This window comes from Panthera onca, chromosome C2 (assembly GCF_046562875.1).
Source record: "Panthera onca isolate mPanOnc1 chromosome C2, mPanOnc1 haplotype 2, whole genome shotgun sequence".
In the NCBI taxonomy this organism is placed as follows: domain Eukaryota; kingdom Metazoa; phylum Chordata; class Mammalia; order Carnivora; family Felidae; genus Panthera; species Panthera onca.
The window spans coordinates 94983157-95006370 of record NC_138347.1 but is presented as its reverse complement, the minus strand read 5'-3'; the positions used below and the strand labels follow the sequence as shown (position 1 = coordinate 95006370).

Genomic DNA, 23214 nt, shown 5'->3' with positions numbered 1-23214 from the left:
ATATTTGTTGGTACTGGTGTGGAGATGTGTCATAATTGCTCTTCTACTCGACGCTCTTCATGGATGGTAAGCTCTCCTCTGCCTTCAGGTCTCAGTTCCAGAGTCCCTTCGCCAGCAAAGGTTTCTGATCTGACTTGGTTCTAGCCTCATGGATCATCACATGTGTCTTCCTTTGTAGCACCTACCAGAATTGCAATCTACACTTATCCGTCCTATCATTTGATTAAGGCCTCTCTTTCCTATCAGCCCGTACCAACTGTGAACACAGGAATGGTGCCTGCTTTTGCTCTCTATAGCATGCCCAGCACCAGGCAAAGTGCTGGTGAACAAATACAAATAAAAGAGAGGACACCTGCAAGGACCCTGCTACTACAGTGGCATCGGGGGTACTTGAGAGGAAACAGTGAGGGTGAGATGAGAACGGTGAAGTGCTGACATTTCTTCATCATGAGAAAATAAGTTTTAGTGAAAAACAATGGAGATTTCCAAACCCAGGAGAGTGAAGCCTCTTACATGTCACAAGTCTTAACAAAATCAAAGACTAACTGATCTCAAAATAGAACATACGATTGAGGTGCTGACCTAAGGAGAAGCATGTGGCCCCAACATTGAGGAGGGGGGGTCCAGGAGTGAGGGGCTGGGACAGTGGCTGAGGGAAGGGATGGCATCCGATGACCAATGGATTCTTCCCTGCAGCTATGGGAGACTACCTACACATTCACTGTAGCCTGAGGACAGACTGACCTTCACAGACCTTCTACTTGTTGAAGGGCCTCTGTAGCATGCCTCAAATGTCTTACTATGGTGCAGATTAAGCTATTTTAAACTTACCATGTGGGCCGAATAATTGTGGATGAATGCAGGATGTGAGCATATGTACTTTAGGGAAGCCCAAACAGAAGGAGGAAAACAAACCTGAGGGTTTCTGTGAGCAGCCTGGTATCCACAGCTGCTTCCATTAAAGAGGCAACTACCTGGGGCAGTGAAACACCAATCACTTTCCAATGGCAGCCTGCCAATCTCACCTTTGGTCATTCTTAGAGACAAGTTGGTTGTATAAGCATTGCTGCCGGCCTCCTAGGTTCTCAACAGGATGGAGGGTGATGTGGGACAATCCAAGAGGGGAGAAGTATCCTTTTTAAAAATGTTTGTTTATTTATTTATTTTTGAGAGAGAGAGACAGAGGGCAGAAGGGGAGGCACCAAGAGAGAGAGAGAGAGAGAGAGAGAGAGAGAGAGAATCCGAAGCAGGCTCCAGGCTCCAAGCTGTCAGCACAGAGCCCGACGCGGGGCTTGAACCCACGAACCGTGAGATCGTGACCTGAGCTGAAGTCGGATGCTCAACCGACTGAGCCACCCAGATGCCTCAGGGGAAAAGTATCTTAAAAAGTTTACCATACTATTAAGAAAACAGTTAAATAATAGTGTGATTCAATATATAATTAAATCCAAAATAAATAATACTGGAGATCGAAATGAAGGCAGCAAGTTCTCCATCACTTTGCGAAGGTAAACTGAGACAATATGAAAATGAAGAAAGCATATGCATGGAGTCAGAAAAATGAGGGTCAGCAGATGGGGTGCATGTTCACTTTGGGCTCCACTCTTTTCTGGCTACATCGCCTTAGGGAAGCAATCTCGCTTTTATTTTTATTTGTATTTTTTGAGTTTTATTTATTTAAGTTATCTCTACACCCAACGTGGGGCTCGAACTCACAAACCTGAGATCAACAGTGGCATGCTCTTCCAACTGAGCCAGCCAGGCATCCCTAACCTAACTTTCAGCACTTAAGTTTTCTCATCTAGAATTACATACAGATTTATAATAGTATTGTATTATATGCCCAGTCTTTTGTGATATTTGAACGAAGTATGTTTGAGTTATAAATGCAAAATAAACACTGTTATTAATCTTGTCAACCAAAAAAATAAATACATAACAAGGGTGGAAGGGCAAGAATGGAAGTATCTTGAATTTTAGTTTAAACTGCACTGTTTCCAAACACAATTATGGGACCACTGTGGGTCATGGTTATGGAGCTCTAGCATAGAACCTTGATTTGGAGGTTATGTGACCTTGTAGGTGGGCATGCATTTTATCAGGCCTTCAGGGCTACGGTTTATCCTGATTTCTAGTCTAGGGCAACGGTGGCAGCAAGTTAGGCAGTGGAACTGAAAAGCACACACGTACTAGTAACTATGAGAACTTATTCAACCATTCCATAAGCAGTCTACCCTCTCACAACACAGCTCATTGAAAAGGATGAGGTTACGATGGTTTCAAAAAGACAAAGATAACAACAGAGGCTAGAATTAGATTTCAAAGCTGTAAGAAAAGGATGTCTTCTGTTTTGTAAATGGGTTATTCTTATGTCTGAAGAATTAAGCAAAAGGATCAAGCTCACTGGGAAACAAATGAAAAAAAAAAAGTAATGGTACTAAATTGTTACAAATTTTACAAGGGAATAATTTTTAAAAGCCAAGTCCAGGATACTGGGAAGAACTATTACTTCAGTACTGATACTGCAAAATCTAGTCCAAGCTGATTCATTATGTACCCTCAGGCATTGCATAGATACTCTCTGGGTATCAGCCATTTTCACCTGTGATTGAAAATAAGAATATCTATTTAAGCTGCCTCTCAGGGCTTGGAAAAAACTAAGTGCTTATTTAAGCATAGCTTTATTGTCAAAAGAAAGAAGATTGCTTTTTTCACAAGATCATGGGAATCTACTTATTGCTTAGTATTTGTGGTAGACTTGGACTGGGAGGGAGACAGAGAGGGAGTAGAAAGGCCATGATATTCTGCAGCCTCCTTCACGAAGAAAGGGAGTCCATTAGTTCTTCTTTTTGTCTCTGGGCTCTGCCATGTGACCTGCTCTGGCCAATGGAACATTAGTAAATGTGCCCTAGCAGAGGCTGGAAAAGTACCTGTGCACTGGGGCATGCTCTCTCTTATTGCTGGCAGACAACTCTTCCATGTGAGAAGAAAGTGGTTTTCACATGCAAGGAAATGGATGCGTCCAGGAGATGCTTTTAAGCCACTGACTGCCTCTAATGATGATATCATATAACAATATGATACCAGGGTTATAAAACATAGCCAAAGCCAACCTCCACTATGTCCCAGAAACTGTGTGTGTTATCTTATTTCATACTCAAAACAGCTCTATTAAGTAGATGATTTAACGATCCCATTTTACAAGTGAGGAAAATGAATTTCACAGAGGTTAAGTAACCCCCAAGTTCATTCGTATTTTAAATGTCAGAGCTAAGATTCAAAGCAAGATTCCTCTGACTCCAAAGCCAGTGCTCTTAATTCTCTACTGAAAACTCCAGTTACCCATGGTGATAAAACAAAAGCTGCTAATCATGAAAGAAGTGTCTGGGAACATTTCAAGCCAGGGATGAAGAGAAACGCGCCTTTGGTCCTCCAATTAAAGAAGCTTGTTAGCACACATTAGTATTTGCTTATGAATGATATCAAGGGATAAAAGAGGGATTTTAAGTTGCATATTTAATACATGGGGAATATACTTTAAGCACCTACACTATGCTAGGATTTAAAAATGGAATTAATAAGGCATTTAATATTAGTGTGCTCTATAACAAAGAGTTTGACCAACATTTAGCTCTCAATCCATGGAACAAGAGTAAAACTGCATAACTTATAATAATCCAAGGGACGGGTCAGTTTCAATTCAGAAGTATGAGATGTATAGACTCGGAAGTGCCACTACACCCTAGCATATGGGCATCAGGTAGAACCACTTCTGCTCCTGCTCAACCAGTCCTGCTTTCCATAGCACTTGTTGGCATTAGGCAGTTGTTTGTGTTAATTTTCCTATCATTCTCAACTCAACTGTTGACAGAATATGACACGAAGTTGAAGATAATTTATTGTTAAAGAATCAGAGACTATTAGAATTTAAAGGGGTTGTTGACATTTTCCAGAATGTACATTTTAAAATAATTTGTAATAGTGAAATCCTTTCCTCCAATAGAAATTTGATTCAGGATGCCAACAAATATAGCATCAACAAAAACTAGACTTTTAAAATCAGTAACATTTATTTTTGTGAGTGTAACTATGTGATATCTAGTTATAAAATTAATCAATGACAACAAAGAAGCTGTTTTAGTGAATACGTTAGATGTTTGAAAGAAATATAAAGTCCCATATCAGCTTCAGTATCTCATTAATTTTCAGTTTTGTTTTGTTTCCAAGGCATAGAAAAAACAAGATAAGTAATTGCAAATTTCTCTTTTTAAAGAGAAAACTCTGAAATTTCAGTGGAAATTCTTCTTCCTGAATGAAATTGTGCACACAAACGGAGTAACTTAGCAGTACAAATTAAGAGGCTGCCATTTTCCAGTGTGTTTGTTGGTATATAACATACAGTTTGAGGTTTGTTTTATCACAGTTTATTAAACATGAATATATAATAAAAATTAGATAATATTTAAGCATGTACGGATCTTGTAAGATTATCTCAAGGTGGGGTTATGCACCTGTAAACTGTATTTTTATACATTGAAGGAAACAAACCCAGAATGGTCCAATGACCTTAGCCTTGAGAGAACTGGGACTTTGCCTTGACATTCTGTAGGCAGTGCCTGGATTTGCTGTATATGTTAGTCTTAAGCTAATGAATTCATTCAATAAACATTTAACTGCCTACTATACCCCAGGCACAATGCTAAATGCTAATAATATAATAATACAACAATGGGCACCATGGATTCAAGCTCTGCCACAATGAAACTTAACTATAGGCTAGTGGGGAACACTGATGGAAATCAAAGAATGACACAGATGCATGAACAGTTACAAACAGGAGAGGTACGGATAGCTAATCTAATTGGAGGCATCAGGGGAGACAGCACCAAGAATTTCAAGTTTGGGCTGAATTCTGAAGGCCTTGTCGGGGGCACCCAGTTGGGAAGAAAGGAAAAAAGTGTGACATGGTGTGACTATGGAGGGAACCAATTTTCGTGCAGAAAAATAGTGACTGCCAAAGCCCTATAGATGGAAGGGGTATGGCATGTTGTCTTCTATAGGAATTGTTGGTACCATGGAGAGAAAAAGGAAAGATGACGGTAAGAGACACTGTGATAATAATATGCACTGAACATAGTGTTCTACATATGGTTCTCAAAAACTTTCTTTATAAATAACTATGCTTACTTCTCATACAAACTTTATAAGAGAGGGGGTGTGATCCACAAGGCAAGGTTAAGCAACATGCTCAGGGTAAGGGAGCCCTGAAATGTCAAAACTAGAATATACCCAGATGAAAGTGCCAATCTACAGTGCTCTTCTTTCCCATGAGGCTAACCTGCTCTCTTGCTGGGAAATTTCTCTTGCTGGGAAATGCTGTCCCTTAGAGATCCAGCTAGCACAGCCTGATGTGCATTTTTCTCATACCCAAGCTTCCACTGATGATGACTCCTTATAAAACCATGAATTAAAAATAAAATAAAATAAATAAAGACCCTTGATCAAGTTAACACAGAAGTAAATGAGTTTTACTCCTGGTAGTGTTGTCACTAACTTGCCTCAAGTCTTACATAAATGAGGTGACTTATATCCTCAGGGACCCTATACCTATAATTCAGGTAACAGCTCACAGGAATTGGAATGAGTCTTACCTGATGGTATAAACAGTATAATTGATAATGCCTCCCCTTTGTGTTTTGGTTACTAGGAAAAAATAATTTTCTAGTTTTCTGTGGCTTATCATTTGGATTTGTTTTTCTTTTATCTGGTTTTCTACTCTTTATATTTTCTCTGGTCTCTTGTTTTCACATATATATTATCATTTTGTATAGCATCTACTATGCCCCAGGTTCTAGGTTAGCAAGCCCTGCAGGAGGTACAGAGATGAAAACTGCACAGTTTCCATTCCTGGCTCATTAAAGTCGGTAGGGTAGGCTTTAAATGAGAGAGGACTTTCCATAAAGGGAACACAAGGGGTGAGCTTCAAGTTACTGGGAAGAGAGCCAACATATTGATGGGTGAGTCAAGTCACAAAAGAAAAAAAGTGCCCAATAAGAGAGAACCTGATAAAGTCCAAAGGTGGACATACATATGAAATGGAAATGTGCTGGCAGCACAGAGGAGGGGGTGAACGTACAGAAGGAGACCCCACAGTCTGCTACCGAAGAGCCTGGTTGCAAACCTGGATTTGAATAGCACGCTCAATGATCCAGGTACTCCTCATACCTCTGTGTGCCAACATCCTCCCCTACACGTATCTCAACTTCACTAGGGGCATAAGAGAATTAACTATAATTTTGACCAAATGCTTAGAGGTACACAAATGAAAGGCACTACTGAATACAGACCATAATGATGTACAAATATTTTTAAAAATGAGTGAGCCTCATTGTTCACCCTCATTAGTTTGGGGGCATAGACAGTAGTTTCCAGGGCCATTCTTTGCTCTTAAGGAATCTGTCTGACATGCGTGCATACATATATGACAAGTCTATACACCCAGTGTGCGTGCACGTGTGCAGAGACCTGGACAGACATAAGCCACCAAAAGGGGGATAGTCTGTAGGCAAGACAGGGGGTGATGCTGAAATGTGCAGGCAGTGGGCAGCTCAGCTTGTTCATTTTTAGAGCTCTAGAAGCTTTCTAAGTTCCAAATGCTGTATACCATACAGAACTGATGCACTAAATATAGCCTCCAAGGTAAAAGGTATTATGGACACAAAAATAACATGTTTATCTTTTCTTTGTTAAAAGTTCTCATCATGTGCTTTATCAGACGATCTGTTTGCTAAAGATGTCTACCTGAAAAGCCCCAAAGGAGAAGTCCCAAAGAGGTGTCCAGAGGGGTCTCTGAAGCAGAAGAGTGTGGGCTGGGGATTCCTAGGCTTTGTTGAACCCACCTGAGAGTGAGACTCCGAGAGCTGAGAATGCCCTTCTCCCAGCCCTAGTAACACAAAACCGAGATCTATTCATCCTCGGATCTCACTTACCTGTCACTTTATCAGGAAACATACTAGCCACCCGGATAGATTCGTTTCCTCTTAAATTCTCTCTTAATACCCTCTGTACAGTCCTTAGAAGCTAATCAAAACTGTGATTAAGTAATTGTTCGGCTATTTTTCATGTCTTTTATACATGTTGGAACATAAGATTCCAGAAGACAGAGCCTGTGTCTGTTCTACTCACTGCTATCAGTCCAGAACATAGCACACCCTTTCATTCTTAAATGAATGAATAATTATGGTTTCAGTCTTCGGCTTCTAGAATCTAGCTATATACATCCTCTCCTAGATCCTGCTCTATAGTAGGTCATTTGGTACATGCTTGGGGTGAGACATTGTTCAGGGTAAGACTAATAACTCTGTAATTGAGGTGATGAAGACAGGGCTGATTCAAACCATTTACACACATCAACAAGAGACTAACCCAGGGATGGTGCACAGTTCACAGCATAGGCTGCCATCTCCACACTATCATCTACTAATGACAGAAGTTCAATGCATGCTCTAAACCCTTCTTTCCATTCCTATCGACTGCCCCATTCAGGAACTCACTGTATCTTACCAGGACTAACAATTAAGATCATTTATTGAGGACCTGTTATGTGCCAAGCACCAGATATCATATCATTTTAGCCTCAGTATAAATTTGTGATGTCTGTATTTCCAGCCAACACATAAGAAAAATGAGACTCATGGGGTGCCTGGGTGGCTCGGTTAAGTGTCCAACTCTTGATTTTGGCTCAGGTCATGATCTCATGGTTTGTGAGTTCAAGCCTCACATCAGGTTCTATGCCGAGAGCACAGAGCCTGCTTGGGATTCTCTCTCTCCCTCCATCTCTGCCCCTTCCCCCCCACCCCCAAGTTCATTGTCAGTAAGGAGGTAGTAGGTGATCTCAGCTCTGAGTCTGCAGGCCATGCTCCACGGATACTCCCTCATCTTTCATTCCTAAAACAGGGCTGTGGGGAGAGTGGACACACCTTAACTGGCTGACTTTGAATTCCAACTCTGCCATTTACTATCTGTGGGGCTTGGACAAGTTACTTAGGCTCTTCGTGCTTTTAATTACTCATTTGTAAAATGAACACAGTAGCAGTGTCCGCTAATGGGAATTGTTTCGAGGATTAAACAGACTAATATATGTTGTACTAAGTAAAACAGTGTTTTGGCATATGATAAGTACTCAGCCATTTTTATTTTGACCATGGATGTTGTTGTTATTACTATTATTAATAAAGTTATGTCCTGTGCTACCAATCGCTCCCCTGAACAGTCTCTCTTTGGGAGAGAGGAACAAAACGTGCTTATAGCAGTATGCGCCCGGACTCTTCAAAACAATCTGGATGAAAAGATTTTTTTTTTTTTGGTCCAGTTGCAGCCAACATTAACTATGCGCAAAGCCCTCTACCAGAGGCTCCAGGGAGACCACTTCCTTACCCTTCAAAGAAGGATGGAGACTGGTCATAAGCTTCAGCCACAGGAATTCAGTAAGCAGGACTGAAATAGGAACTCAGTCAAACAGGGTTTAAAATGGATCCTCCTAGTAGACAATCCCATCATATTAATTTACTGTTCAACTTCTGGCTCCCACATTGGCTCTTGCACTGGTTTGGGGGAAAGGACCAGGACGTATAGCATCCCATCCCTGGTTTAAAAAAAAAAAAGTTTATATTTCTTTTATATATTGGATTTTTGCCTAAGAGGATGTGATCAAAATGTTCTATTGGGAAAACAGAAAGTTTGAAAACTATGTAAAATCCTGTCATGTTATTTACTTCCTTCATGACCTGGCCCTACCTTGTCCACAAGGATCTTGTATCACTCTCTCCTCAGCCCTTTTGAAACTAAATCATGTAATAGTTTCCAGAATATACTTCAATGCTATTTCAGCCTCCATGCCTTGGCACAGGCTGTCTCCTTGGCCAGGAATATCTGTCTGATTGTCCTTCCTGGGCTTAATTACTCTACCTCACTGTCAATATCAAACTTTATAAGTAGCTTGGTTCATGAATTTTATAACTTTATTATAAAATGGATTCGTTTCACTTATAAATATTTGGGGCGAGGTTGTATAATTGTGAGTTCCCCTGCAGGCAAAGGAGCACTTTTTCATCTTTGAATTTCCAGTGCCCGTCAGAAACTCAGTTTTCAGTAAATGTTTATTGAATATATTAATGGGAAAAAAACACACAGTAAATTAAACACTAAATGCCCTTCTTTGTTAATTGGAGACCTATAGCAATGTGGTTGAGATGATGGATTTCAAAGATACAGTTAAATCGCTCAGGCTGAAATAGTCACCCCACCATGTACACATTACATTGAGCCAGACACTTAATAAGCCCAGTCTTCTCACCTCTGTAATGGTGCTGCTAATGGAAGTTGTTTTGCAGGTTACTGAAAGGATTAAATAATCAGAATATAGAAGGTGCTTGAAAGAGTCTGGCTCGTAATAATCACTCCCGCAGTGTTAGTTACCATTATTATTATTTCTGGCTGCAACATAACAAAGGCACTTAGAGAGGCACTTGAGAACCAGATCAGTTTTAAGCACATCCACTGCAATGGTATTTGATAGCACAGTGGTGCAATTCTCCCGGTTTTACCTACTCAGCATCCTTCCCACCCTTTCCTCAAATATCTCGCGTGTTTTTCTTTCGTGAATCGTCCTTTCATGAATCATCCAGCCCTTAGTCCCTGTAGCTTCCAGGGCCAGGCACCCAATCCAGATATGGAAGAAGGAAACAAGGGTTGGCTCAGGAATGGGGACGTGACCCAAGCTGCACCACTGATATTCAGACTGGCACTCTGCTGGGACTAACAATAATGAAGTAATTAGAACATGAGCCTGGACCTGTTGGTGGGAGGAAAGCAGAGCACAAAGAGAGAGAGAGCCAACATTCCTAATCACACTATGTGACTTCCAATAATTTCCATTTTCAGCTTCATTTGGTTTGAGGGGGGCTTTGGTACTACACCCCACAGTGTCCTGAGCAATAGGATCAGAACCAGTCATTGTAAAGGTGAAAGCCTATGGCATTAAGTTATTATCTCCTTAAGTCCTGTGTGGGCTTCAAGGTATCATTGTAAAGGGACTGGTTTACACCAGGAATTTTTCTCCAAATGAAAATGAGAATCATTTACAGGGTGATCAAAGAACCACAGTCTCTTCACATATGGTGGCCAGAAAGCAGCAAATCTAAAAGCCTAGAGAAGTGCCCCTCTGACTTTCACGAATCTGGAGTTCCTTGAGGAGCTTGTAGAAAAGGCAGGTTCTGAGGGTCCCCCAGGACCCTTTCTCATGAAGACCACCAGAGGGCTGACAGTTCACTGAAGCTAGTGGTCCACTTTGAGAAATGTTGTTTAGATATTGTAGGCAAATCTAGAGTACACAAACCCAGCTGGGAAGGAATCCCCAGAAAGCTGCGAAATGAAGAAATTCTCATAATTATTTCAGGAACTAAAACAACTTCAAAGACTGAGTCTGAGTCGAAGTACTAATTCTGAAGCAAATATTGGCAATTTTGGAAGTGTCTCGGCATTAAAACCAGAAGAGCAGAAGCATTATATCCAGTTCTCTTTGTGGCTATTTTCTATTAAAAAAAAAAAAAAGAAAGTGGTGTAGAATAAAAACAATAATTTAAAAATTGATTTCAAGCTTATGGTTTTATCAATTTCATTACAATAAACTATAGTAACTTTGCAGTAGATCACTGCAGACAATTAACAAAGACGACCTTTGAGAATTCATCTCCATTTTTAACAGAGCAGCTATAATGAGCGCAATTATAATAATTGGTAAGAAGCGTTTGCAGCATTCCATAATACACAAAAGACAACATGGCAAAATGAAATAGATTGTTTTCTGAGGATACCACACAAATTCCACAAAGGAAATCACACACTGACTGTAGTGTGTAAGGGGGTGATACAAAAGTCATTTGATGCTGTATCAGACACCGAGGGAAATAAGAAAACTATCTCCTGATGTGCTATCCATATTTATCTTTGATAAAGCGTCAATGGTTACAAAATAGTCAATGATGTGCCTGAATCAGGGAAACTACTCAGCCTTTTCAACAAGGGTTCCCTTAGAAAATTAAGCCTAAATAACATAAAGCATACATTGTATGCAACAGATCGACTCCCTATGTGCTGGCAACAGCCTTAGCTCTGTATCATCCTCCAGAGAATTGAGAAAAGAGACTCCCAAGTTATTTTCTGTTGAGCTTCGCTATCTTGTGGAACCCAGTTTAAAAGGGCTAACTGACACTCCTTAAACTGAGAATACATACGCTGGGATAAAAAGCTGTGTTGATTCCAAAGCAAGGTGGTCTAACAATAGTCAGTGGTTCTTCAAGCAACTTGCAGTCTCAAAAATAGAACCAGAAACTAGAAAAGTAATATCCAGTGCTCTCAAGTCATACTTTGCGCATCAACATACAGCTTTGTGCGCTGAGATTAATGATGTCAATGGAAATCAACTGTCGGTTCCACAGAGCCACACAACAGAACTTTGCAGCATGAATGTCTTGGACCCCACCCACAACCAGCAATTGTTAAACTGCCAAGTGCATCACATTATGTGAAGATCCTATTCAATCCAGGGAAAATACAGTAGTATGACTTCAGCAGAATTGCAAAACAAATTGACTTGTTTTGTGGTAAAAACTTTGCAAAGGGTTTATAGACTTATAATGGGTTTCTGTGTAGATACTGATAGTACCTGATCTTGACTTTTGTGTCAGATTTGCTAACTGACCACACCAGTATCCATTCTCCCTTCCTGCCTGACTAACAGAACCCAGATTTTTAACTGCACATATTGGGAGAATAAAAAACTACATTTCCCAGTTTCCCTTGCAGCTAGGTACACCCAATGAAAGCAGAAGTTAACTAGAAATGTTGTATACAAGTAGACAAGATTTTAGTGGAAGGAGCTCTTTTCTGTACCCTTCTGCTCCCACCCACTCACTCTTCTTTTCTTGCCGCCAAAGAATGTGATCAGTTGAAATCTGACAACCACCTTGAACCATGGAAGTGACCTTTAGGGTGGAAGACACTTGGTCACACTGTTGCCATACATCCCTGGGCTATAGATTCCAGACTCCTTTAACATGAGAGAGCAAGACACTTGCATTGTGCTCCAGCCTTTGTTATTTTGAGTTTTCTGTTCCAAGTGGCAGAATCTAAACCCAATACATATAGTCTACATGCAGTTTCTTATTCAGTAAAGGCCAGGTGAACTAATAAACTAATAGGGATTAAGTATCTGAACTGGTTTGCAACCTCTGAAATTTGAATAATGTATTTGAAAAAATAAAATAAATAAATGAAAGGACAAATAAAAGCGAGTAGTACTTTATCAAAGTGCCAATAAACATGGGAACGATTTTTTGCCACTGAAAGATATCTATAATTTAAAGATGAATTCAGATCATTAATAAGTAAGGAAAGGAAGGCAGTTCAAAGTGTGGTATAAATGAACATTAGTGAAATTAGTATTACGGTAGACAGTGTATCATATAATGTATACTTATCAAAGGTAACAAACTAGGCCAGAAAAGATATATATAGATTGAAGTCTGTCTGACAAACAGATATATTGTGTGCCTTTTTAAAATTTGTATGTTGGTTCTTGGTATCTTCATGTGGTTCATTCATTCTGTGTCTATTTACATCAAATAAACCACTTCTGGGCCAAATGGAAGACTTTGGTCTTTTAGCTTTTATGTACAGCAAGCAGACATCTTAGAAAAACCCCCAGAACAATAGAAAATTATTAACATATTTTTGATGTCCGGTGTGTGTTTTCAAGTCTGATTTTTGCTCTGTACTCTCAAAAAGGCATTAAAATATTTTAAATAGCCGCAGCAAAAAGATTGAAAGCATAAGATTGTATTTAAAATAAAGTATATTCCTTTTGATCATCCAGGCAGAAATTTTGTTTCAGTGTTGATCCATAATAACAAGAATTTTTGGTTATTTGGTCAATAATTTCGAGGAGGGAAATGTTTATGTTAAATATCCTACTAGGATTTTAGAGCTACCCAAACTCTTATCTACTCCAGCGTTAGGTGGACCTTTGGGAAAACTGTTAAGACCCATCTCTTCTGTGTAATCTCTGTATTATTCTTTTAATACCTTCAAATCCGTGTTCTGTCTTCATATGCAAATATCCTTGGTTGTGTTTATGTAAATTTTTGAAACACATTATTCGCTCTACATAAGGCAGTGTGTAGGTTTCTAATTTAATTAGAATGGTTTATCCCTGGTCTTCTCAGTCAGATGTTGAATACTCTTACTGCTCTATGTTAAGCTCGGTGGGGAAATATCTTAGATGTTTAAGAAGATTCTATTTCTGAAAAATGATTTTTTCACTAATTTCTCTATCATAACTATATAGCTACTGCGATGGCAAAATAAAGATACATTACCCCTGTGACATCCATAACCTTAATGGCTGCAAGCTGGCCCGTTTTAACATGACGACCCTGTAAAGAAAAAAAAGTAATAATAGAAGACTTTAGTTCTGATAAGCAATGTCTATAGTCAGTTCCAACTATAGAGAACAATTATCTAGATCACTGTTATAGAACACCGATAGGGAAGACAGACAGGCAGAGATGGACAGACAGATACACACACACACACACACACACACACACACACACAGAAATCTTAAATGCTTTAAGGATCAATTTCTATTTAGCATTTACTTTGTAAAACATCTCCATCATTTTGGTTTTTTGGGTTTGTTTTCATAATGGTTGTCAAGTTAACCAAAAAAAGGCAATATTCAATAACTTGTTTTTATCTTCTCTCCAAGGTAAGGGCTAGTGTGAGAGGAAGGGGAGCTAGGTCTGGGTGTGGAGACACAAGTATCTCCTCTGTCAGAAAATACTCAGTAGGTGAAGAAACTTTAGTTTCCTTGATTATGAAAATATCTTGTATTAATAGTCTCAACTGGATATGACTCTGCTATTACTTGAGACTGTAAGTTTATCTCTATCTTAAAAGTGAGGCTAGAATAAAACAGATAGCAATAAATCTAAATTTGTGATCAAAGGGACAGCATTGAACAGAAGCAACTATTTCCCCGAAAACGGGCAACTTGGGTCTTTGGAACCACAATGAAGTGTCAACCACACAGAATCAGAAGAGAATAGGGTGTGGTGAGGGGCCAACACCAGAACAGAAGATTTCTCTTCACTTGCTCCTTGAGAAACGTGAAGTCTACCTCCCACTCTCACACAGTAGCAGGGATGACCAATACGTCTAACTTCTAAATGCATTTCATATATGTCTTCTAAAATACATTTCAACTATGACTGCTCCCCGGGAGTGTGATGCTGCTTCCAAGATCAGTTGGATTCAAATCCCAGCTGCATAACCTTAGGCGAGTCTCTTAACCGTCTTGGCTTCAGTTTCTTCATCTGAAAAATGGAGATAACGGTACCTGACTCCTGGGATGGCCGTGAAAATTAAATGTGATTATGTATATAAAGTGTTTGACAATGCCTGGCACAGATCAGCTGTCAGCAGATGCTGCCTATGATTGTTTGTGACCCTGTCCTGTGCTTCATGTTAAATGTCATCTTTCCTTCTAGGCCACGTGACTCATGAAGGCCTGGGTCATGTCTCATCGTTGTGTTTCCAGTACCTGGAATGGTGGGTGCTCACCCCACAGATGAAGTGGTGTGTTTATGGATGAAAACAGCAGGTGATGGACGCTTGGAGTTGGGAAGAGGGGAGAGGCTTAGTGCTGTCTGCCCTTTTGTGTCTCATCTTTCTCAGCTTTTTGCATCTATTTTCTCTGACTCTAGTAGCACTTCCTTCACCTTCCGGCCTCCCATCCTGCTCCCTTTCCTCCTTGGTCAGGAAAGAGCCAAAAGAAGGAGGCATCAAGTTGGTAACTCAATATGGACACGGCACAGCCCCTCCTACTTATTTCGACCTTCAAGACAGTAAGGGAGGAGCCGGGAGTGTCACCTCTCAGAGCCCTGAACTGAGGCTCCAGAGGCCTGAGTCCGGTCCAGGTTCTGCTCATGACCAGTAGGTTCATCCGAGACAAGTGATGTAACCCATCTGAGCCCTGGTTCCTTCCCCTGCAAAATGTGGGGGAAAAGGGCTCAGTGGCTGAAAGTGAGGGGAGCAAGTATTATTGTTACCACCACCCCTTTCCACTGCAAAGAGCATTTGGAAATAGTTTTGGCAATGACTGAGTGAGTAGTGTAGTGCTACTGCAATTCAGTGTCCAGAGATCAGGAATATTAACTTCAGGCAGAGAGTTAATCTCACACAAGGGAGAAGTAGCAACAGCGCCCTCTGTTGATAAACACTAAACGGCCTCTGGAATTGTCCAGGTCCCAGTAAGAGTCTATGGTGCTGTAATGTTGACCACAGCAAAGGAATCAACAGCTTTTCTTTGGGAATACAGTTGACTCCTGAACAGTGTGAGGGTTGGGACACTGACCCCTGTGGAGTCAAAAATCCATGCATAACTTTTGACTTCTCAAAAACTTAACAAATAATAATCTACTATTCACCAAAAGCCTTACCAATAACATAGATCGGTTGGTTAACATATATCTTGGGGCACTTCTGTGGCTCAGTCGGTGGCTTTTGATTTCTGCTCAGGTCTTGATCTCACAGTTCACGAGTTTGAGCCCTGCGCTGGGCTCTGCGCTGACAGTGTGGAGCCTGCTTGGAATTCTTTCTCTCTTTCTCTCTCTCTTTCTCTCTGCCTCTCCCCTGCTTGCACTCTTGCACTCTTTCTCTCTCTCTCAAAAATAAATAAACATTAAAAAATATATGTCCTATAGTGATATATATTATGGACTGTATTCTTACAATAAAGTAAGCTAGAGAAAAGAAAATGTTACTAAGAAAATCATAAAGAAGAGAAAATACATTTACAATACATACTGTAAAAAATCTGCATGTAAGTGGACCAATGCAGTTCAAGCTCGTGCTGTTCAGGGGTCAACTGTATAAAGTCTTTAAAGTAAGGGCCATAAATCATACCTTAAACAATGGCTGTTTCTCTACTAAAGCACTAAAGAGGGTAGAGAAACTGAAGGCAAATGTAGAGGGTCTGAATGGTATCCTAGAGCTGATTCACCTTGAAATTATTATTTTTTTTTTTTTGACAGAGAGAAACAGAGTGAGTGGGGAGGGGCAGAGACAGAGTGAGAGAGAGAATCCCAAGCAGACTCCACATTATCAGCACGGAGCCTGATGCAGGGCTTGAACCCACGAATTGTGAGATCATGACTTCAGCCAAAACCAAAAGCCAGACACTTAACTGACTGAGCCACCCAAGCGTCCCCACCTTGAAATTCTTTTAATGGCTCCATACAGCCAGATAAGGGCAAAACCACCTGCATATGGCTTGCAGGGCCTTCTACGAACTGGGCCTCTATCTGCCATACCACCTTGGTAGGCTCCCACCTGCTCTTATTCCGTGGTCCTTGAGACTAAACTATTTGTGTTCTCTAAATGTACTATATTGTTTCTTGCCTCTCTGATGATGTGTTTCCTTGGCCTAAGACACCCTCACCTCCTGAATCCCTAGTAAACTTATTCACTCTTGTCAGATTCAACTTAAGTACCACCTTCTCTGAAACCTCACTGTCAATCACTCACCTCTGTGCTACCAATGAACATGTTCATGTTTCTGTTATTGCACTGGGCCCAAAGAACCTGTCCCTCTGTTTTTCCTTCCTACTCTCCCTTCCTTCTTCTCTGGCTTCATTTATAGGAGACTCCTGCCTAGGACCCCTCCCCCCAATCTTATATAGAATCCTCCTGGTTCAAGAAGAGGCTTGACCATGGGGCGCCTGGGTGGCGCAGTCGGTTAAGCGTCCGACTTCAGCCAGGTCACGATCTCGCGGTCCGTGAGTTCGAGCCCCGCGTCAGGCTCTGGGCTGATGGCTCGGAGCCTGGAGCCTGTTTCCGATTCTGTGTCTCCCTCTCTCTCTGCCCCTCCCCCGTTCATGCTCTGTCTCTCTCTGTCCCAAAAATAAATAAAAAATGTTGAAAAAAAAAAATAAAAAAAAAAAAATAAAAAAAGAAGAGGCTTGACCAGCAAACTCTGGTTTGCTCTGACAGCCACCTCCTTCTCTTCCTCTGTGGGAGCCTGAAGCACCTCTGTCAATACGCAGTTTGAGAAACAGTGCACTTGATGTTTAACTCCTTAAGAAACAGGGGATCCTCTTGGAATTAATAATTTGTAACAAAGACGCGTCAACACCTAGTTCTTTCCACCAGCAGCTTGGGAGCCAAGCAGGTCTAGCTCTTGGTCCGGGCCCAAGGTCAGGGAGCAGACATAATACAAGCAATCCATTTCATATTTCAAACACAAGGCACTGGGCAGTTCTTGGTCTGAAATAAATAAATATCTGCTACTTTTTTGAATGTAGAGTATGTTGTTGTTTGGTATTTGTTTTTATTTTAGTAACTGCTCTAATGTCATTAAAGGCAACACTGAGAAAAAAAAAATTAACCTACTTCTCTCCCATTTTAAATTTCACTTCTAAGCTGAAGAATAGTTCTCGATGGCTCTGACAGATGACTGAATAATACACCCCGGGATGGCAGTTTGGGCTTAAATGAGATCCTGGAGATGGAACAATTAGCAGCCTCAGCTCAGTCCCGGGCAAAGGCATCCCCCGCACTCTGGAATAGGAAGGCTGCTGAGCTGTCAACCTTTGATAGAGGAGGGCCACAAAGGAGGCCCCCTGGCACGAGGTGCCTTTTACATCACTGGAGAATGTCAACCTCAATTAGGATCCAGATTAAGGCTGACTTTGAGGGAATAGCCAGGAGTCAGCTGACCTAAAGATCACTGGAAACTTGAGGCGCCGTCATTGTTAGGACAGTGTTTGAAGAGGCACATAAAGTGTTCATAAAGTCACAAATGAGTAGGAAGAGACCCTAAGGTGCCTAATCCACTGCCCTTTTTGAGATGAGGCCAATATCTTACAATTAATGAGGACCTAATGCCAGGGCACTTTCTCCTCTTTCCCACTTCTGCCATCCATCTCTTGAATTAAAAATTATTATCACTAAAATTAAAAAAATTATTTTAAACAAATCTTCTTTTCATATTTTACTTAACTGGAGTTAAACATTGAACCATTCATCTCTATTTCAGGTAGGGTTTAAAAGAAAAAAAATTTTTATTTGAGTGCAAGGCAACATGACAGGAGAATTTTATTTTATTTTTTACTTTATTAAAAAAATAATTTTTTTAATGTTGATTTATTTTTGAGAGACAGAGAGAGAGAGTGCGAGTGGGGGACAGGCAGAGAGGAAGGGAGACACAGAATCTGAAGCAGGCTCCAGGCTCCACGCTGTATGACAGGAGAATTTTAAAGTGAAAATTTAATATTACCCCTAATTTTAATTTATTTTCACTTATGAAAGAAACAAAAAATCTAAACATAGACTCCATCTATATTTGGATCTAAAATACATATTCAACCAAAGACAAAATAATTTTTATTCTGAAAAAAAAACCTGAAAGGGAGACAAATGGTTAAAATTTTTTTCTCCACAAAAATTAGAAAAAAAAAATATCTTATTTAACTGTAGTTGCTGAGTCATTTTTAATAAAAGAATGAAGTGTTTTTTTTTTTCCCTGAAATAACCAACAATAACAAAAATAACAGACTAATTCTAGAAAGGCATAATTGGTATTCGAGTAGGATCCAAGCCTATTGCCAATCATGTCCTCAAGCATAATAAGCCTGTACCCAAGAAAGGAGGAAGAATGGGCCTCACATCCAGGAAAGCAAAGGGTGTGGGGTCACTCAGAACTGGTGAGTGTGGTCCCGCCCCATCCTCAGACACACATACAAACACACTCTCTCCCCTTCTTCCTTTCTTTTTCCTCACACTTGAGGTTAAAAAAAAACCCTATCTGCTGGTTCTTGTTCTTTGCAAAATAACTCAACACTGCAGTGAAATCTAAATCACTCAAGGATTATAGTACTCTACCCCTTTACCTCCTTCCTAAAATGAATGCAAAAGAAAAACAATGGTTTTGTCTGAAATAGCCATGTAAGCCTTGGCTCTGTTATTGCTGTTATTTTTTTAAGGAACAGCAAGATGGCTTTAGAGCTGGTAGCCTGAGGCTAGCCTGGAAGAAAGAGTACTTTCATTTCTAGGTCACTGAAATACATCTGTTTCCAGCAGAGCACATGAGCAAACTGGGTTTGTGGAAAATGCAGACACTCTACCTACTCTTTCCTTCCCTGCTGTCCAAGGGCTCCCTTACAGGTAGAATGTTTTTAGCTCCTTGTGTTTAGCTTAGATTAGATCTTCCCCTTTATCGAGGAAGACTTCACTTTCCTAATTGCAAGTGAGTGTTATACTGTTGCATTTCCACAGTATCTTACATGAACCCTACTGATCATAGCCAATGCTATGATTTTCAAAATGTGCATCATAAGAACCATGAAAATTGGAGCACCTGGCTGGCTCAGTCACTACAGCATGTGACTGCTGATCTCAGTGTTGTCAGTTCAAGCCCCATGTTGGGCATAGAGCTAACTTAAAAATAAAACCCCACAAAGAACCATGAAAATAAATCAAATCAAATGGAAAAAAATCAGTGTAGAACATGTAGTAATGGCAGCCGTTGTTTCATGGATCAAATGTCATGGTTACATCTATCTATCTATCTATCTATCTATCTATCTATCTATCATCTATCATTGATGCTATACTGCACCACCCAGACTTTTCCTTCAAGACCAAAACATCTGACAGCTCTCAGCCAGTTCGATCTCTGGAAAGTGCCCTCAGCTACAAAAGCACTGCCAAAGTCATGCTCCCTCCTGAAGACAGACAAATCAATGATTGGTTGACACAGGAGTATAAAAGTCCCAGCCCTCTTGCCTTAAAGTGGGACAATTCTGAAGGACCATCTCAGCTCCTGACGCCTCTAGCGATGGCTGTGGTCTTTGTAAGACTGCACTGCAGTTCTTCTTTCTTCTGCACAATTCTATTTTCTTCATAGGTATAGACCCTAAGACCACTCCTCAGTAAAACTCCTGCATGTAAATCTCCATCTCAGAGTCTGTTGCCAGAGGAACTCTACCTAAGACACCTGGTGACAGCAATGGCTTGAGGAAACAGGTTCTTAGAGTAGCTGCCAGGAGACCCCCATCAGTGGCTCTAGGATAGCCCCTGGCACGCTACAGCAGTGTCACTGTCGGGATGTTCGCTAGTAGGGAAGTGGAGTAGAGTAGGATACAGGTGCAAGAGAATTCACTAGTGATTCCAATATTTCAGACTTTTGAGAGGTCAAAAGAAACAGTAATTAAAAAAGAATGGAATCAGATGGCTTCTGCTTTTGCTGACAGCCATTGATGTACTAGAGAAAAACAAAGAAAAGCCAAGGGCAATTAACCATCAACTGAAGGCAATCTGTGAAAATCATCAGGGAGTTGAGGTTTAAATCCTGAGGCCTGTGCACTGTCTTCAAATAAGATGGGGACATCTCTGCTGTAGGCTCAGAGGGGTCAGGGAAATAGAAGATTTCAAGCTCTCAAGCACATCAAATTGGATGTCTCCTTTTCAAGTTTCAGAGTCTCATTCCTTCCCAATTAGACTCAAGTTGGGGATTCAACCTTTTCTTCTACCCTGATAATTCATTCCTGGGACTGGTCCTAAGCTTTTTCTATCCTCAGGCTGCAGAAGAGAAGAAGTTTTTTTTATTTTTAATGCCACCCAAAATTTTGGTAAAGGGACAACGGCATAGTCAAGCCTGAGAAAGTCATGGTAAGCATGCCTGAGACTTCTCAGGAACGAGGATCAGGTCACCCGAACAGGTCAGCCACATAGACAGCAAAAGTACTAACCAAGGAGAGGAGAAGTGAAATGGATAGTAGAGGAGGGAAATGATGAGCATAAGCTGCAACCATTAGATAAGATGTAGTTGGGGGCTTCTTATAACTTTGTTAAAGAGAAGAGACCAGCTAGAATACTAGAGGAGCTGTTTCCAAATGTATACAAAATAGGCAGGTCCAAGCATCACAAGGGATTGACTATAACGGATGTTGTGGTGTGCCACACAAATCCCTTCTTCAGTACCTAGGTGTTCTGCTTCTTCAGGAGCTGCCCTTAGCCAAAGAGAACAGCTAGACCCAAGGTCATACTCCCTGACTAGAGGGAGTAAGCATTCGATGACTATTAATGAAGGTAGCAAGCGTTCAGTGACTGGTAGATGTGGGAATATAAAAGCCTGCATCACTTATGTGAAGGTGGAACAACTCTGAAGGGCCATCCCAACTCCAAAGCTCCTTTTTGGGTTTTTGGGATTGCCTAGGGCCTTGTAAGTGCATTCAACTTCTTCCTCTGCTCAAAACTATCTTTACTCTCCCACAGGTGTTAATTCTGAGAACACTCCCCAAAATACTTCCTATAATCTCTGTCCTCAAAATTTGTTTCCCAGGGAACTCCATCAAAGGCTCCATTCTTTCTTTCTTTCTTTCTTTCTTTCTTTCTTTCTTTCTTTCTTTCTTTCTTTCTTCCTTCTTCCATTCTTCCTTTACTCTTTCTCCCTTTCTTCCTATCCGTTCCTTTGTTTCCTTTCCTTCTCTCTCTCTCTCTCCCCTTCCTCCCTTTCTTCCTTTACCTTTTCCTCTTTCTTTCTTCCTTATTTGATATTAATGTATAATATTTCTTACCAGATCTGAGGTGAAAGTTTTTTTGTTTTTTTTTTTTGGTTTTTTGTTTGTTTGTTTTGTTTTTTTCATTTTTTACAAAAACTCTGACCTAAAGGATGAACAAAATGAACTAAGTTGAGTGTTAGGAAATATATCCAGATAATGGGAATATGTCCAAAGGTCCTGTTATGCTATGGTTACTAGAGTATTTCAGTAACTAAAAATAGGCCAGTATGGCTGGAGTGGAGAGAAAGTGTCTGGCAAGTCCAAGAAAGGGCTCACAGGCTACTTTGAGGAATTCTGCCTTTATCGTAAGACCAATGGACAGCCAGTGAAGGGTCTGAAACAAGGGTGTAAAGTCACCAAGTTTGCATTTTGAGAAGATTGCTCTAGGGGCAGGACAGAGAATAGAGGAAATAGAAAGGATGATGGAAATATAGCATTTATAACGTTAGTTACTAATTAATTCAGTTGAGAGAGGATGGCAACTTGGACTGGGATGGAAGTAAGGGAGTGGGTGAAAAGTGGATGGAATCAAGAGATATTCAGAAGATCGAATCATCAAGGCCAGGGAATGGCTTGGATACATATTTACCCTGCACCTCCTGCACCTCCTACAGTGCTTGGCACAGCAGGGACTCAGAGCAAATAGGTGCTTACTAGTGAGACAAGTAGTGAGATCTGAGGGTTGTAGTCAGGTTCATGGTCAGCACCATCCATATGTCCATATCAGTTTCTTCCACTTCTCGCCATTTCTTTCCTTTTTTTTTTTTTAATGTTTATTTATTTTTGAGAGAGAGAGAGAAAGAGGGAGAGGCAAGATGCAAGTCGGGGAGGAGCAGAGGGCGAGAGACACACAGAATCTGAAACAGGCTCCAGGCTCTGAGCTGTTAGCACAGAGATCGACGCAGGGCTCAGACTCACAAACCATGAGATCATGACCTGAGCCAAAGTCAGATGCTTAACCGACTGAGCCACCTGGCGCCCCGTTCCCCCATTTCTATCCAGGCACAAAGTGTACAAGCAGATGGGGTGAGACCGTGAGCAAGAATCTCAATCATCTCACTCATAAATAAGACATGAGAAGACGAATTTAGTAGATGAAATTCCTTTAAACTTGACAGAGAGGCCAATCAACGTGCCCTCTGCACAGATCACAGAGACTAGGAATTGGCTTTAGCTTTCCCCCTGAGCTATAATGATGAGAGTGAAGGTGTACTCTTGATTTGCCAGTCCCAGTTAAGATTAAAGCATAGTTAAGAGACCTATCTGGACATCTTCAAGAATGCTACCTTTCTTTGGTACACCATGTCTTGAGTGAAAGAAGTAGACAAAACAACTTCATGAAAAGACTCCAAAGATCCTTCTAATCAAGGAACATGAACTGTCACAGGATATATTTGGACCAGTGTCTGCTCCTAGGGTTTCCCCAGGTTAAATAAGGACTTTATTTTTCCTTGGCCCGTATGTGCCATTCATCAGTAGCATAAAAAAAATCCTGCTCTCCGTATCTGTCGAACTGAGATCCAGCCATCAC

The 23214-nt window shown here is 40.7% G+C and overlaps 1 protein-coding gene across 8 annotated transcripts in view; it reads right to left on the bottom strand.

Annotated features, from left to right (window-relative positions):
* The window catches only part of TNIK (TRAF2 and NCK interacting kinase), a 392848-nt gene that overhangs the window by 147954 nt on the left and 221680 nt on the right, over positions 1-23214 (bottom strand). For all 8 annotated transcript variants that reach the window (XM_060640743.3, XM_060640735.3, XM_060640736.3 and 5 more), the window contains exon 3: positions 13437-13493. In XM_060640743.3, the coding sequence (XP_060496726.1) occupies positions 13437-13493 (57 nt within the window). The remainder of the gene's footprint in view (positions 1-13436; positions 13494-23214) is intronic.